A 17,176-nucleotide genomic window follows, 5' to 3' on the forward strand; every position below is an offset into this window, starting at 1 on the left:
TCCTGTTCATATTGAGTGAGTAGCCCTAAAAGTTGGTATCTTGGGTCTGGGCTGTCGTTAAAAGCACGTAGTACAAAAAATATACTGTATGAAGTTAGATGGGAATTATACCAACATTTGCTTTGAGTGAAAATCTTCAGAAGTGATTTCATCGACTTATGTCTGGCCTAATAACTATTATACCTATATAACAGTTATACACTATACCTTATGTAATGTAGCTTACTCTGTTGAATTGAAAGTTAAGTTTTAAGGCAAATATGTGTTGTAACATTTCTGTTTAGTAATAACCCTAAAAAGGGATTTGTTTGGCCTTTGCCTGCCATAATAACAGTTGTTAACAGAAAATAATTTAATAAAGAACATTGTTAAAGTAAATTTAAGTTCAATTAAGAAAATGGTGTTGCAAGGAAAATAAATATGCATAAATATAATATGCATGTTAACAGAGTTAGCTATGTTGTGTGTTTTTTAGGCATGTTGGTTAAAAAAGTAATCTGGCCCACGATGCTCAATAGCATTTTCAGTGTGGCCCCCCAGTGAAAAATATTGCCCACCCCTGTCCTATATGCTCGAGACACAGCAAACCTAGCGACAGCACATATGGATTGGCCATCCTGGAGGAACTGGACTGCCGGAGAAACCGCCTCATACTACCAGTATTGACAATGACGCTAGTAAAACGCAAAATTAAAATACTCTCATTGTTTTGGTGGTTTAATATTTAAACATTAAAATAAGGCCACGTGAAATTGAATTTACATTTCTTTGTTAATAATTTTCTATTTGTAAGACTTACACTACCGTTATTGTTTTGTTGGGAATTTGTATTTTCATTTTTAAAATCTTAAAATCAAAAACATATTTTTGTGAGTCTTATTTAAAACTCGATATGTAGAAATTACTATTACTAGTATTCATTATTTTGACATGACAAACGTGGGAAATAATGAAATAAAAGGACTTGACAGACGGGTTACCTTTCAATGTATGTGTTTTTTTCGTTATAGTAAGAAAGTTTAAGGTTTCCTGCACAATGAAATTCTTGTCACATAGCATCCGACATCTACGTAGTAAGAATTAAGCAACGAATAAATCAATAATATACATAACACCGTTAAACTTTAACCTAACCAAGACACATTGTTACAAAGTGAAATTAAATCGACTATGTGTGCTCTAAAAACACACGTACATCCAATTATAGCTGGATGCTGACGTCCAGGCCACTCCCCTGTCCGTCCGGACCATGCCCTCCATCCTCATTGCCCGTCCGTCCTGCTCAAGCGTGCCGCACAAGCCCTGAAAAGTGAAGCCAAAACGTCTCGATCGCCCCCTGGTGAGTGGTCCCAGTATAGGTCATAAACCCCGCCCTCCTCATGTTATTCAATGGGACGCGAGACCAACTAAACAATTAAATTACCCTTCAACATCCCGCATCGCCGTCCGTCCAGCTCAACATCCAGCACATCCCTCTTCGCTCGTCCGTCCGGCTCAACATCATATTTAGGGCTCCCCCTAGCGAGGACGTCCATGTGACCGTGGTGGACGTCGGCGTCGCTCTGAGGGATAACTCCTACGGCTCAATTTACTACGTTGCACGCGCATAAGTATAAGTAAGCATTTCACTTTTACTGTAGAATCTTTTCTGATTAATTTACTCAATCCCACATTCTTATATTGAAAAATAATTTTGGTCAAGTTAATATTATTCAAAAACATAATACATTAAGGCTTAAGTCCTTTTTTATAGGAACTGATTACAAACTCTTGACTGTGTAAATCACACCAACAAAAAAAAGCATACTTTGCTCCTCTATCCTCCCTGGTCATTAACCTCAGGCCAGAATTCACCAGAAGTCCAAATTAGCCCACATCACTCTCCGGTCAGCGCAGACACTTCCTGAAGATGCTGCCGCACCACCTGGTCCAACACTTTGCTGACACCCTTACAGGCTGTCATGGCTGCCTCCATCAGGGTCTCTAAGTGGTCCTGGTGAAGTCGAGCATCCATCTGTAGAAGGGCAATGTGCCCACCACGGGGTAGTAGTGCCAGGGCCAGCGAAGTGCCCCCTCCACTCTCTTCAGCATGACACAGGTCTGCCAACGGTGTCTCGTCCACAAAGCCGGCTGTACAAGCGCACACATAGTCACGCATTGGAATGCCTGCATCGATCACTGCCAGTGTGGCAGCGTTTACGCACGCGCTGTAGTTCCCTCCGTCTGACTGCAAGATCTGAGGGAAGAGTGTTTCACTTAAATTTAAGTTGATTTTCACAGTGTTCGGTTTGATTAAATAACATCTTGAACTGAATCCATGCCATCATTTTAAAGTAGTCTGCTTAGTTGCAAGTCCCAAAACAGGATATTACTAAACAACTTGCATTCAACATTTTATGAATTGCTTTTGACTCCACCCCAGACCACTTCATAGTTCAACCAAATCTGAGTGGTATCACAAAGATCGGGTATTGTTGTAGCTCATTCATGAACTTGTAGTTAATAGTTCATCAGTATGGAACAGTTTTGTACCTTGACATAGATGTCTATTTGAGAGCGTGGGTATAGATTAGTTAACACTGCTGCCTCGAACGTCTGCTTGAGGTGTAGGCTCATCTCTGTAGATTTGCGGTCCCCGTGGGGTCTCCTTTTCCTCTCTGCTGTACTGAAGGTTGCCATGCTGTACTGGCAGTTGATGACAGCACGATCATGGAGGGTCTTGCTGCGGGACATTCGCACCTTGAGAACAGAAGACATTTGACTAGACAATACACACAGCTGGGTTCAGGCTACAAAGCCTCTACCTGAAGTTTCAGTTACCTTAGAATTTTAGCTGCAATGGTAACGAGACAGTCTCAAGTTCTCTTATGATGTAACCTAAATATGCCAAGAAATGTGACCTTGGCCCTAAAAAGAGAACGTCTGTAGCAGTGGATCTTTCAAATCTCTTGAGTTTAGAATCCGGAGTCAGAACATGTTTAGCTAACTATTTAGGGTAATTATTGCATGTTGACTAAGTTAACGTAAGCAATTTCCATGTTATTAATCTAAATTCTATACTTCTACGAAACAATTGTTAACTAGCTACCTGTTGAAATTAGTCACTGGAACTAGCGAACGTTTTTAACATGCTAGCTATGGAAGCTAGTTTAGTAAGAAACGTACCTCATGTGGTCCATACACAACTGCCAGCGCTTTGGTATTTCCCTGTTCTATGTATGCAGATCCATCAGCTTGGGCAAAAACACCCATACGAGCTTGTACTTTGCGCAATTCAGTAGCTTTTCTTCCATCAAGACGATATCCTTGATCTGACAATAATTCTAGACCTGCCATGTTTGATCAGACGCAGGAAAATTACGCACGTGTGTTTTGTAGACTACATTACCCACACGCCAACTGGATTTGATAACCGGGATCCAATTGCAACCAAAGATGACGGTCGGTCGCTGGGAACGGAGTAAGGGCATTGATTTTCCAATCAAAATCAAATTTGGTCTGAGTTCAAGGATTGGCTTCTGTACCCGAGCGGTAGAGGACAGGAAACATCCGAACAACCATGTCCTGCCCAGCGCAGGCACAGAAGCAGATTGGTGTCAGGAATTATTATGTCTATGATTATTACCACCACTGAAATCACCCCCGGCTGAGTTTTAGAAACAGCACATTTTCCAGTAGCCATATCCGTAGACAGTAACTCATAACTACAAGAATAGTGCCATTACTCAAATAGCAGTGAGAGGGACCACTACCGGGATCAGAGCTGTTGTTACCGTTGTATTAACCGGCTTTAATTTCAGTTTGGATTCCACACGTCCCACCGCCATAAGAATACGGTAGCACACATTTTCTTCATATAATGATCATGAGAATTATACAGTAGCTATAACAGAACATCCCATCATCTACATTCATACTTTATTGCCCCAAATCCTTTCAAATGATTTTATTAAATGTCAAAGCAAATCTAATTTGAATGCAGAAATTATGAATTGATTAAACGAGGCTACAATCGATTTTTTTTGCCAAAAAGCCAAGCAGAAATGAAGACCTAGAAAACGAATTTAATGTATTAGTAATACCTTTCTGTGATGAGATATGAAGCCATGTCTCAGATAATAGTAAAACTGATTTCTATTAGTTGGACAGGCAATGCCCAGAGACGCAATTCCCAGAGAAATGAACGGTCCTGTTCTCCACAAAATTACAAAGTATGTTCCAAACCGTTACACTTTTAAAAATAAAATTTATTAGCATCTCTAATGTGTATAAATAAAAACATATATATGAAACAATGCATATACGTATAATGTAATGAGCTGAACAATGACTGGATTATATGTGATACAAAGGAGCAGTCTTGTTTTTTTGTTTTTATGCCAATGTGTCTGTGAAAGAAAACAAATGTACCTTGAAATCAAGCATTTTTAACAATATGCATACCTATAAGTTGCAACTCTACATTCTGTCATAAGAATGAAACAAACAAGGAAAGGAGGGAGGTCAAGGGTCAAGAACAGCAATAAGGGAAACTCATGGAAAAATTGTTTTGCGATCCCTTTGGAGAAGCTTGCAAAACAGCATAGCATCAATATATTGTTAAGTAGTGTGTACTGATAACAATAAAATGTTGAGGCAAAACCCACAACAATATACACACTCAATCAATTTAAGAAGACCAAGGTTTTGAATTAATATTAACGCACCTGGAGCTTCAGTTTCACAAAGCAACTTATAAGGCCAGTTAGGACAAAAAAAAAAAAAAGCTCAATGTAGTTTACTATTGAACTTGATTTTTCTTGTCCTAGACTAGGCTGAATCTGTGCATGTGAAACTGGCCCATAGGGTCTTTCATAACTTTAAATCAGCAGACCTGACATCTTAGAGACCAAAAAGCACTTTAAAAAAAGTAATTTGTTAAATAAAGAGAGACAAATGAATAAAAAGAATCTGGCCCAAACAGAGACTAAGATCACCATTTTGTAATGTTCTGTAGTTGAGATCACCATTCTTTGCAGTGACTTCCTGTTATAGGGCCAGAATATCAATGGGCCTGAGAATGGGTGCTTTGTGGGGCTGTTTAAATTGGCTCTTAACAAAAAGGCCAGGAAAAGAAGGAACCGTCTTCCTCTATCTATCAATTTGTTGAATTTTGGCGCTTAAAAGGTAAATGTGTTTTAAATGTTTTACTTGGTGACAAACATTATACACAGTGGATAAACACGATATCTGATAGCCGGCCAAAGAATTCTAGGTCAAGGTAATTTTGTCTTGAAAAGCATCTCAAACATGTAACAGACCAAAAAAACAAACAGTTGACAACTAGAGAAAATGCCCTACAAAACCCACACAACCATGTGTGATACTAGCACAGACAAGTTGGTTTGAAGTTACACTGTGTGGACGTAACAATATAATTGGCCGTTGTCTCATAGTTACTGTTTCTGGTTTTCCTCCTAAAATAAAAATAAATCACATCTTTAAAGGGGAGCACAACATCCAAGACAACAATAACTGCTTCAAAGTTCAAAAACAGAGTGAGTAGAGAATAAAAAAAAAAAAAAGGTGACATGTCTGCTTAAATATGCAGGTGTGTGTGACAGTGAAGGTGTTATCATCGGCACCCAAGGATCATGGCGACCTCATTCAGCCTTGTGGAATGAAGGAACTACGAAGTAATAGTTGAACAATGGTCTCTGCTCCAACCCCAAGTCTTTAGAAGAGTGCAAAGATCCCCTTATTTTTCATGTGTTTAGCCCTGATATATCCATGTTCACACGTTCTAAAACTCGGAAAACTCCTTTGCGCATTTTTCCGTTACGGAGACGCGAATCTCCTCCTCCTCATAGTCGTCAAAGTTGCTCGTGTCTCCTGCGCCTCGACACTTTGGTATGAACGGGGCCTCCACCTGAAAACAGACAGCACCAGCAGCAGAGTTACAGGAAGACAAAGACCGATTATTCACAGAAGAATTCTTTCAGCAAACTGCTTTGTGAAGTTGTTCTAGTGGATAAAACAGAAATCCTCACTTTGCTGCAATATAAAGCACACTATTGTTGCAAAAACTAAAATGTACAGGGGAGGGCTACTGGACATCAAGATGTTTCATAAAGGTTAGTTACTATAAAAAGCTATTCATTTTGCATTGGTTGTCCTCATCTGCCAGTAGACTACATACCTTCCTCTCGTAGATAGCGATCCAGTCCGTTGTGGCAAACCACTTGTGACCCTTAATATCGTTGACGCCATTCTTTAGGTTGCCGTAGCGTTTGGTCAAGTCCACCTGCAGGAGGTTCCTCAGCAGGTCCTTCAGGTCAGAGCTGAAGTGGGATGGAAAACGGACCTAGAAAACCCAAATGTTTTAGTTGCGAAACAGATTCTCTGCTCCACTTTCAGCAAAAACATTGTCTGTCTATTTTTCACAACTTTTCTGTTTGTTTTGGGGAAATGCCCTGGTGTTCAAAAATGGCTAAACTGCAGATGCCATTTCAGACTGTGTGGAGTAAAGAACCAATTACTTTATTTTGTAAAGCAGTAATGGACAGTCGCAACAATCATTGGTTTCATACTGTATTGTTCTGTGTTGTCACGGCATTTAACCCGGTCAGGAAAAGGACAGGACTGCTTTTAAAATAATTCATGTCATTATTAAGAAATGACTATCAGACTGGATGTAAAATAGATTTGTCCTTACCTTTCCAGAAACAATCTTCTCATAGATCTGAATGGGCTGGTCAGCAAAGAAGGGAGGGTATCCTGCAGCCATCTCATATATAAGGACCCCCAGGGCCCACCAGTCCACTGCTTTGTTATAGCCCTACACACAGCACAATGACAAAGTCGTTCACAACATCCAATTGTCAGTCCTACGTTTGTGGCAACAATGTTGCCGGTCTTAAGAGTAACTTGATGTCTTGAGTGCGTATCACGCTTTTCACCTTGCTGAGGATGATCTCAGGCGCCAGGTACTCTGGAGTTCCACACAACGTCCATGTTCTGCCTTTTACCCGCTTGGCAAACCCAAAGTCTGTTACCTGGCCGCCAAGAGTATGTACAGTCAGTAATGTACATAGGTTTAAAACAAGGTTTGTCATTGGCTTTAGCATCGGTCATTAGCATCCGCTTCAAGCGCAAACCTGGATATAGCCGTGCTGGTCGATGAGAAGGTTCTCAGGCTTCAAATCTCTGTAGATAAGGTCTAATGAATGGAGGTACTCAAACGTCAGTACTATCTGGGCTGCGTAAAACCGTGCATGCGGTTCACTGTATAGAATGGAAAGAAGAATTCACAGATTGATGATAGAAGGGCCAAAAGGAAAGAGTTTAACCACATGAACACCAACTTCGAAAAGTGAGTTAATATAATGTAGCCTAGTCAACCATTTGGTATTGAATGACCGACACACACCTGAATCTTCCGATTCGTCTTAGATGTGAGAACATCTCTCCTCCTGGAACATACTCCATCACCATGTACAAATTGGAGTTGTCCTGTTGAGGGACACAAACATAAACAAGAAATGGAGATGATCTTTCCAGAGAAAAATAAAAAAGGCCAGATTGATAAGACAGCATGACATTTTATTCCAACTGAACTGTACCTTGAAGGCATACTCAAGTCGGACAAGGAAGGGAAAAGAGACAGCCTGCAATATTCTCTTCTCGTTTAGCGTGTGTTCTATTTGCTTGAGTTTCACCACCTAATAGACAAAGAAGTGACCATTAGATGTCTTCATTGGCCAATTCCCCAAACATAATTGCACTGTTAGGGATGGTGTGACAAAACAGATGTTGAAGAATTTTGATGTTGCTTTCCAATTTACTAATGAAAAGAACTAAAGTATAATAATCAAGACACAAACAGCTCAGATTATATCTTTGCTACTGATCGAAGGAGCGGGGCAGACATTAACGCTGACCGGTCCCAACATTACACTATTACACTTATGTAATGCTTCATATAACATCTAGACTGGTTCATTCATTATTAGTACTGTTACTATTAGTAGTTGGAGTAGTGGTAGCATTACTAATATTCTAATTATTAATAGTATTAATATCAACATTACCTTTCATCATTTGTCTAGGGTCTATTTAAACTGGTAGAAGTTAAAGACTGACTGAACCGGGGTTTAGGGTGGAGACATACATGGGATGAGTGAGTTTAACCGGGGTTCAGGGTGGAGACATACATGGGATGAGTTAGTTTAACCGGGGTTCAGGGTGGAGACATACATGGGATGAGTGAGTTTAACCGGGGTTCAGGGTGGAGACATACATGGGATGAGTTAGTTTAACCGGGGTTCAGGGTGGAGACATACATGGGATGAGTACATTTAACCGGGGTTCAGGGTGGAGACATACATGGGATGAGCAAGTTTAACCGGGGTTCAGGGTGGCCCTTTGAATGCTTTATAATAGCTCATCTTCGTCCTCGTCCCAAAGCAAAGAAAATGCCTGGTTTGGTCATAAAGTAGCTATTTCTCCGGCATTGTGTTTCAAAGGGCACCAACCTTTTGCTTGTCCAGTATTTTCATGGCAAAGAACTGCTCTGTTCCTTTATGTTTGACGAGCATGACTCTTCCGAATGAGCCTGTACCCAGGGTCTTTAGCCTGTCAAAGTCATCTAGGCCCGTCATGCTCTGGAATGGGAAAAACAAAACACAGGAAATGGATTTCCTAATGTATATACAGTACCATGGCTCAGCTGAACTCCAGAGATTCCTCTCATATACTCTCTGTTTCCTTTTCAAAATACATTGGGGAGGAACCTTTGACTTTATCAACCAAAATGGTTAAGAAGAAGGCATAGAACAGGAAACAACAAGTCACATAAAGACTTAATCGGAGAGTCCCTAAACTCTGTAGTTTAGGGCTTCAGGCCTCAGTGCATTAAAAACATCTGACCTGCGGTGGACATTCCCATTTCCGTAAGAAGTCTTCTTTGGCTTTAGCTAGGAACTCTTTTACTGTATGGAAGACAAACAAAAAGGCACAATTAGCACACTGAAAGTCAATTATTAATTCCTAAGTTAATGACTTGGGAATGAGTTTGCATGGAGCGGGCAATAAAGTACAAAGGAAATATTAATGGAACCATAAGTGGGAATTCTAGAACGGTGCTGAGGATCAACTGTAACAAAATTAGTACGAAATGGGACTCAGTGGAGACAAAGACGGGTAAGGTTCAAGTAACTAAGCACGATAATTAGGCAACGTGGTTAGTAACCACACTCCCGTATGCATTAAAACATCCACAAAATGTACAGAGTACAGAGGAAAACCAACAAAACAGTTTTCTCTTTCTAATTATAAATAAAACACATACACACCAACCAAGACAGGCAGTCTAAGTAAGAAGTGATGCCAAGAGCCTCATGTCATGTTTCTCTTTTTGAAATGGAGAGGGATGTAAAAATTCACCAGACAGAAGAGGCTGGGCTCTTTGGAAGCATGCAGAGCTCTTGTGCATCACTTTCTGCACTGTGCATTATTATGGAGATAGAAATCTATCAAAATGTTGTAAACTTGTAAGTAACGAGTCACAAATATACACAGCGAGTCACAAAAACATAATGCAGCTGTCAAATAAAAGTCACTGTCAAGAAATATATACACAGTTTCACAAACATGTCAAAATGCAAAAACAAATGATGCACTGTTAACAAAAACAAAGGATGAGTAGCAAATTCCTGCAAGACAATTTTATCATGTATACATGTTTGTTTTTTTGAATGTTACAGCATTTGTCATCTGCATTTTGCAGATTTGTAACTTGCATTACATTTGTGAGTTGCTCCAAATATTGGTCAGGGCCGCTACATATTTGTGAGTTGGATTTTACTGATCATATGGAATCCAAATTAGACCTTCTTCATTTCTGGTTATGCTTAGTCACCAGAACGCTTAAATGTTTAAAAAAAACTTTTTATAACAGAGCAACATCATTACTTGTGTAAATAAAGTTTGGGGTAATAAGTATGTTTCATGTTCACACATTTTACAATTCAGCATAATTTTAGGCTGTATGTCGTAGATTTCTACAGCTCACCAGCATTGTCCGGAGTGAATTTTCAAAATGATCAAGACAATTATTGACTTTGAACATGTCAGATGTATGTCGGTCACAGATGACTATCAAGTATTCATCACCCAGTTAGCTTATTGAATATTGCCAGTCTTTTTACTCAGTCAAGTCCTAATAGACAATATAATCTAGCCGAGGATGAAATAAGATAATGTATTGTTACTGCATTCCAGAGGTAGTTAAAAAAAGAATTAAGCTAGCTTCACATTGAGCAAAGCTGACTACTGTAGGAAGGAAATGTCCTTATACAGCAGCTAATGTCTCAATACCCATATTATTGTCGTATGAATATCACCATCAGTGCTTCACTAGATGTATAAACAGACTAGCAAAAAATTATAAAGTTACTTCAGACCACATCTTTCTATATTTTCTGTTGTCATTGAGATGACATGTACGGCCTGAAACCTTCTTCTCAAGTATTTGTTTGTCATCACTAATTTAAGCAATCAAATAGTGGGGGGAAATTGATGAGGGGAAAGACTGTTTAGAAAAAGCCATGGTCTGGGGTACAGCCACACTGAAATAATAGGATAAATGTGGTGAAGATACACCACAAGTATATACTTGTTACGGTGTAACTGTAAATATAAATTTTCTTGACTGAAAGAGAGAGAGGCCAAAAGGGCGACATCCAAACCGTGTCTTTGTTCTGGGATTTGAACGCACCTCGAAACCTAAGATTGGTAAATGCTTATGCTATATGCATTAAGTAACTCTTTGTGATGATATCATTATTTATAAAGTATTACTACCCTGAAACATTAATGTGCAGTCTAAGTGTATAAGATTATTTTGCTTCCTTACTACTCAAGACGTATGCATTGTGATCTGTCAATAGTTCATAAATCGACAAGTGTAGCTGGCTGTGGAGGATAGACGGACCATCAAATGTTTAGCTAGCATGTGTTGGTATGGCCTCAGTTTAGCAACTCCAATGCATTTAGATATTCAATATGCATTAGTTTCGCTCTTTATTTTCCATTGAACTTAACAAAATAGTAAAATATGTTTGAATGCTATGAAGGTTTTATAGTCCCTTTGGATTATTGTGTGTAACCTGGAAATATTTTGCACTTAGCTGTAAGATATCATGTACTCTGTCCCATTAGTGAATGCAGTGACCATGTTGTGAAAACTCTTATTTACTGTGATATATTTCTGCTACTAGAATGTCACTCTGCAGTATCCGTTTTATTTCTTTTATCTACTCATGTTTTCGCCTATATCTGATTGTACATTAACACTGTGATCAAACAAGCGTCCAAAGAGGCAACTGATGAGCAGTGAATGCTGTGAGTCTTGTCAAAACCCTGTTATTTACTGAGATATCTTTCTGCTACATCCGACATTAAAGCTATCAACTCAAGATCCTGGTATATGAGAGTTTTTTTTGCCTCAATCTGCAGTCGGTTACACAAGTCACCTAATGGACAATGTGATCTAGCCGAGGAAGAGATGAGCTAACGAGCTAATGTAATGTTACTTCATGCCAGAGGTAGTTAAAGCAACATGATAGCTACACATTGAGCAAAGCTGACTACTGTAGCTACCAAACGTCCATAATCAGAAACTGTGTTTATTGTGATTATTATCATAATCTGAACATCTCCCTTGGGGTTTCATCACATATTGTAAAACACGAAAATGCACGCCTTATTTTTGGAAAGTAATAGATATGCACTTTCACAATAATACCTCGATATAACTGAATCATGCATTTAATCATTTTCTATGTTTAAACTTTTGCATCAAAATTATACAGATTCAAACTTAACCGACATGCAAATAGGGTAGTCTTATATTGAATAAAATGATTGTATCGACCTGTACAGAGCAGTATATTTACATATTTTAATGCTACAGCAGTTATTTCTATGGGAAAATATTTCTGAGAAACTTGACTGCCTATCCCTCTAATGGAATGGTTCAATCTTCCTACAGCAACCCTTTTCTTTTTTTACTTAGCGACTACTGAAACACATAACCTGGGCTGAAAGGATGCTTAACCATTTCACCCCATTACATAGAATTGTAAAATGTGTGAATATAAATTAATCTACCAGACACTTTATTTATACAAGTAATTATGTGGTGTTATTTTTGAAAACACATACCAAACATATAGGGGTTCTGGAGACTAAGCACAACCAGAACTTAGGAGGTCCTAATCTGGATTCCATATGAAACTGATCCGTAAAATGAGACTCACAATTATGCAACACTACTCACAAATATGTAGCAGCCCTGACAGATATGTGGAGCAACTCTCAAATATGTAAGGCCACTCACAATTATAATCCAAGTTACAAATCTGTACAAAGGTGACAAAGTAACGTTCACAAAAACATGTTCAAGCATAAAAATGGTCTTACGTTACTTTGCTAACCATCCTTTGTTTTTGTTAACGATTCAGAATTTGTTTTTATTTTAACATGTTTGGGAAACTATATGCATGTATTTCTTGACAGTGATCTTTATTTGTCAGTTGCATTGTGTATTTGTGACTCACTACAATCTATCTCCATACCATTATGGCCTAATACTGTTCAAGGGAAGGCTATGACACTCACAGTATTAAACCTAGCAATGCTTTTGACGAGCAAGGACAAACCAACATACATGGAAAAATACAGCAGACAGCAGATTTCCAGAATGACAGAATGCAGATGACAAAAACACAGGTTTAGGTAATGTTTTTGGCGAAACATTGATCGACGCTTACACTGAATCACTACTACAAGGCAAGCTTGGGTTCATTTACAACAGAATCAATGGGTGCAGGGTTCAAACTTCTGTCATTTTGGGCATCTGGTGGAAGAATGGGCATACCAAAAGTCTCTATAGTTCACCCAAGGATTTGCAGGAACAATCACCCACATGGATGGGATGATGTGGAAGAAAGACAGAAAGAGATTTATGTACTAACAAGTATATCAGATCAACAAACATGGACCATGTGCAGTGAGGAACAATTGGAGTTGCCAGCAAAGACAGTAACACAGATCTTATTCTTCTCCTGTAATTTAGTTTGACACAAAAAAGCACAAGAGTGTAATAAAAACGGTTGTTAAACTGACTCCTGTGGGCAAAAAACTCACAACAGACATAACAAAATGATGTGACCAGGAATAAATTCTGTACAAATACAAAGATGTAGCAGACTGAAAAATGCTTTAATCAATGTGCGGTTATTTTTGTTTTATTTATATAGGCTACTTTGTGATAAACATCCCACATAATCCTGGCCTGACTAGCACAGGGGACAATGAGACCACCTATTGAACTCATGTGACCAAATATTGAATTGTTTAACGAAGCCAGATGACCTGGTGACCCAAGTGTCCAGTATTGTAGAACAATGTACACATCAGTACAGTTTTGAGAAGAGTGCTACTAAGCTAATATCTAAAACTGGTTTGACTAAAGTAGGTTTTCTACTGTAAATGTGAGTTTTCTCTCTAAAAACATGGACTGGTGTGACATGGAACGCTGATACAACAAGCTGTAGTGCCATAATTAGTATATCCTGCAAGCTTTATTTCTGGGATCCCACATCCCGTCATCCCTGTCAAACTGTGAATGTTCTGACATCACCCCCAAGAGCCAAGCCAAGACAGAGTAGGTAAGAAGTTAGCCGGCTATCACAACACAAACATGGGCTATTAACCCTGTAAAGAGCAACAGGCCAGAGAAATCTGTAGCAGCAGCTCAGGGCACCGTGTCAGCTTAGACAGGTTTAACACTTCAAGCCTGGGAGTCTGGGGTTTATGTCAAGTCAACACTAGCAAGAAAACATAGCACAGAGCAGGCTTTGGGTTGCACTGATCAGATCAAAGAACACCGCTATCCTTCTGAGACTGGGAAGATACCTGAGGCTGGCCAGGTTCCTGTGCCTCTGCCTGGTCTCTTCCAACACTTCAATAAATCTCATATGAACAGATTAACAGCATCGTAAAGTGACAAAACTTAAATGATCCAGATGCATTACATTACTACCGACCATAAATATGTTTCAAGTTAAAATTATACCATACATTTTAGTCTAGAAAACATTGTGGAGGGAACATAATATGCAAACTCTCATAGAGAGCGGTATTTCCTGGACCCACTGAGAGATTACTTTGCAAGCAGTTCACACACTTTTTGAACTAGACAAAAACCACTGTTTCCATATTCCTAAATGTTAGAACCTTTGCGAGGAAACACTCTAGATTAAGCACATGTTGTGCATTGATTATACGCATTTATACCTCAGTGTTCCATTGCAAAGTAATATAGCTCATGGGCTAGTTGCGTCAAAGCTTGTAATTCCCCTTATCCTCTGACGAAGGTCTGTTGACAAGCCGTTCCTGTCAATGACAAACTGTGCTGTATGTCTGTCTGTGTGGATGTTCACATCAGTAAGAATAATCAAAGCCCCTAAACCTGGACATGAGATAAATCACTTGGGGAGGTAGTAATAAGGGTTCGGTTTTATGAATGGGAAGAGAGCATTTGTCATTTCTTCACCATATTTGGTCACTACTTAGTGGTGAGCTGGCTTTGAGCGTAGAGGGAAAGCTGTATGCACTGAAGTGCCTTAAGACTAAAATATGAGGTTAGAAGCAATGAGGTCATGCCAAACTCCTACTCAACTTATGCTGAGTTTGGTTGATTTCACATTAAAAAAACGATCTGACCATAACTTTATACTTGCAGCTGGATTGATTACTGAATATCTATCTAGCCAAGAATAATGCAAGTTGGCAAAAACAGCAGTCACATTAACACAATATCAAAACAGGTCTCAATAACGTTATGGTCCACCACACGTCAGATGATCAAAACGGGTTGGCTATACAGTACTCTGGTTTTGAAATATCAGGTTGGTTTTGTAATATCTAATTAATGTTAAATAAGTAGGTCCTTGCAGCAGAATGGCAAAACAAATAGAAAGCTAGCTAGCTATCTACATGTACATTGTTAGCTAGCAAGCTATTCTGTCAGGATACGATAACAAGATAGTGGCTGGGGTTAGGCCCTTTACCAGCTAATCCCCCTGTTGCTAACACCAAACGTTATCTTACTTGAGACTGGCTTTGCAATTGCGTTATAACTCCATTGTAAGTCCACCAAATAATGACATTATCATTGGCAGCTAACACGACAACATAACTATAGCAACACTGTTTTGCGTTTTAGGCCATTTCAAACTAACGTTAGCCAACTGGCTAGCTAAAGTTAGCAGCAAGATAGGCCTCTTGATCAGGTCCAGATTGTAATCATTTAGTTACACATTACTTGTAGCAAGATAGCTACCGGAGGTTAATTTACAGAACAACCACAATACCATGCTAGGAAAAAATGTAGAAGTGTCAGTGCTATTCGTGTAAAAGTTCACATCAGGGATACAAGAGTGCGCTCTCCCGATTGCCAATAAACGGCTGTCTATAAATATAGCTAGCAAATGTATCTAGGCTAGCATGCTAACAAACTAACGGTACCTAATTATATAGACTATACTCAGCAATCGTCTCAACTCACCGCTCTCCAGCTCGTTGCCTTTCTTGGCGGTAGCAGCGTTTCCCATCGTATGGAAGACACGGCGATCGCTCAGACTGCGGGCGATGGCGGTAGCTGGCTAGCTACAGCTGTTGAGTGGTGTTTCCCTCGTATTCCTCGTAGCTAAAATCGTCAATGTAGGTGTATTTAGATATGTTAGAATCCAATATGAAAGAGGAAGCCAAAATTCTCGTTCACAACCCACTTCTATAGCTATCCCCCTTCCTGGTTCTTCTTTATCTCGCTGACATGCAGCTAGCGGTCACTTCTCACACTTCTCTCGAAAGCATTCACTGACTGTTGATTGCTTGGTCAAATACGTTCCGTGAGAAGAGATGTCCGACTTCTTCGTGTACTGGCGTTCCGCAAACAAACGTTTTGAATCACGCCACCTACTGTGCAGGAGTGTCTGGTCGTAAAACATGACTAAGTTCTGAAACCGAAAACTATCTGGCTGAAACAATTCTTCATTAGGACTATGTTTCATTCTTTAACCCTGATTCATTATGTTGCCAATAAACTAAAATATTGCCTGACATTTCTCCTTTCACAATCCGAATTGTACAGATAAGCTTTTCAATGAATGCTGTGAAGTAAGTTCTAGATTCTGTGAAGACTTCCATCTTTCCCGCACTCCTGTCTTCCAAGATCCTTGTGAACTTCTACCGCTGCACAATCTAAAGCATTATGACAAACGCCACAGTGTGGTTTGGTGGTTGCCCCATAGCCAACCAGAAAGCCCTGCAATGGGAGGTGAAAACCACCCAGCACATCATGGGTACCCAGCTCCCAGCCATCGTAGACATCCAGCGCAAGCAGTTTCTGCACAGGGCACGCGGCATCACCAGGGACCCTTCACATCCATGCCACAAACTGTTTGCCCTCCTTCCATCAGGCAGGCAGTACAGGTCTCTCCGTTCTCATACCAGCAGGCTCAGGAACAGTTTCTTTCAATCTTCTGTAACCCTGCTGATCTCTGTGACCCATCACTAACCATACCCACCTTTTGTACCAATGGACTCTGTCACTGCCTTACAAAGTCTGATAAGGAAGATTTCAGTTGCCTACAGGTACATGCCATTACTGCTATTCCTATATTTCATTTGCACATGCCGACTTGCACCTTAAAATTGCCGTAATTGCACATTTACAACTGCCACTGTACCTGCATTTTCAATTGTTACATACACATGTCTACCCCAGGAACCGCACTGCTGCTGCTGTCCCTGCATTTCAGTTGCACATGCCACCCTACTCCTTCAATTTGCCTTGATTGCAAATTCAGAATGCCATTGAGAATTGCCACTTGTACCTGCACAAGTATTTATCCCACTTGTACATACATTATACTTAATGCTTGTAAATGTTCTGTAAATGTGCATATTTTCCATTGCACATTGAACATTTACAATTGCCATATGTAATGTATTTGAATTCATTGCACTTCTATACATTCCACTTGTACATAGAGTGGGGAGAACAAGTATTTGATACACTGCCGGTTTTGCAGGTTTTCCCACTTACAAAGCATGTAGAAGTCTGTAA

At 39.6% G+C, this 17,176-nt stretch overlaps 2 protein-coding genes across 3 annotated transcripts; both read right to left on the bottom strand.

The window, feature by feature from the left end:
• Positions 1–1,638: 1,638 nt before the first annotated feature.
• On the bottom strand, positions 1,639–3,350 carry exosc4 (exosome component 4). The gene is given in 3 exon segments (NM_001310978.1): positions 1,639–2,236; positions 2,533–2,739; positions 3,166–3,350. Coding segments are annotated over 3 exon segments (738 nt in total). The 5' UTR covers positions 3,337–3,350; the 3' UTR covers positions 1,639–1,876.
• A 1,800-nt stretch (positions 3,351–5,150) lies between these two features.
• Positions 5,151–15,959, bottom strand: prkacbb (protein kinase, cAMP-dependent, catalytic, beta b). 2 transcript variants are annotated; one of them, XM_010885383.3, is made up of 11 exons: positions 15,614–15,959; positions 12,920–12,928; positions 8,908–8,969; positions 8,514–8,642; positions 7,602–7,700; positions 7,409–7,491; positions 7,137–7,263; positions 6,939–7,034; positions 6,695–6,817; positions 6,179–6,343; positions 5,151–5,908 (listed from the first exon to the last, which is right to left on the bottom strand). In XM_010885383.3, exons 1-11 carry the CDS (start codon positions 15,657–15,659, stop codon positions 5,783–5,785), a joined length of 1,065 nt encoding a protein of 354 aa, XP_010883685.1. In that variant the 5' UTR covers positions 15,660–15,959; the 3' UTR covers positions 5,151–5,782. The 2 variants fall into 2 exon arrangements, with proteins under 2 accessions (XP_010883685.1, XP_010883691.1); XM_010885389.3 differs by lacking the exon at positions 12,920–12,928.
• Positions 15,960–17,176: the final 1,217 nt, after the last annotated feature.

Source organism: Esox lucius, chromosome 3, assembly GCF_011004845.1.
Source record: "Esox lucius isolate fEsoLuc1 chromosome 3, fEsoLuc1.pri, whole genome shotgun sequence".
Classification (NCBI taxonomy): Eukaryota; Metazoa; Chordata; class Actinopteri; order Esociformes; family Esocidae; genus Esox; species Esox lucius.

What these genes read in the sequence shown, in the direction of transcription:
- prkacbb (XM_010885383.3), bottom strand. Translation starts at nt 15,659, where the DNA reads ATGGGAAACGCTGCTACCGCCAAGAAAGGCAACGAGCTGGAGAGCG. An exon ending in AAATACTGGACAAGCAAAAG is followed by an intron (nt 7,701 to 8,513) that starts GTTGGTGCCCTT and finishes TTTGTCTATTAG; the next exon opens with GTGGTGAAACTCAAGCAAAT. An exon ending in AGAAGATTGTTTCTGGAAAG is followed by an intron (nt 6,344 to 6,694) that starts GTAAGGACAAAT and finishes TGGGTTTTCTAG; the next exon opens with GTCCGTTTTCCATCCCACTT.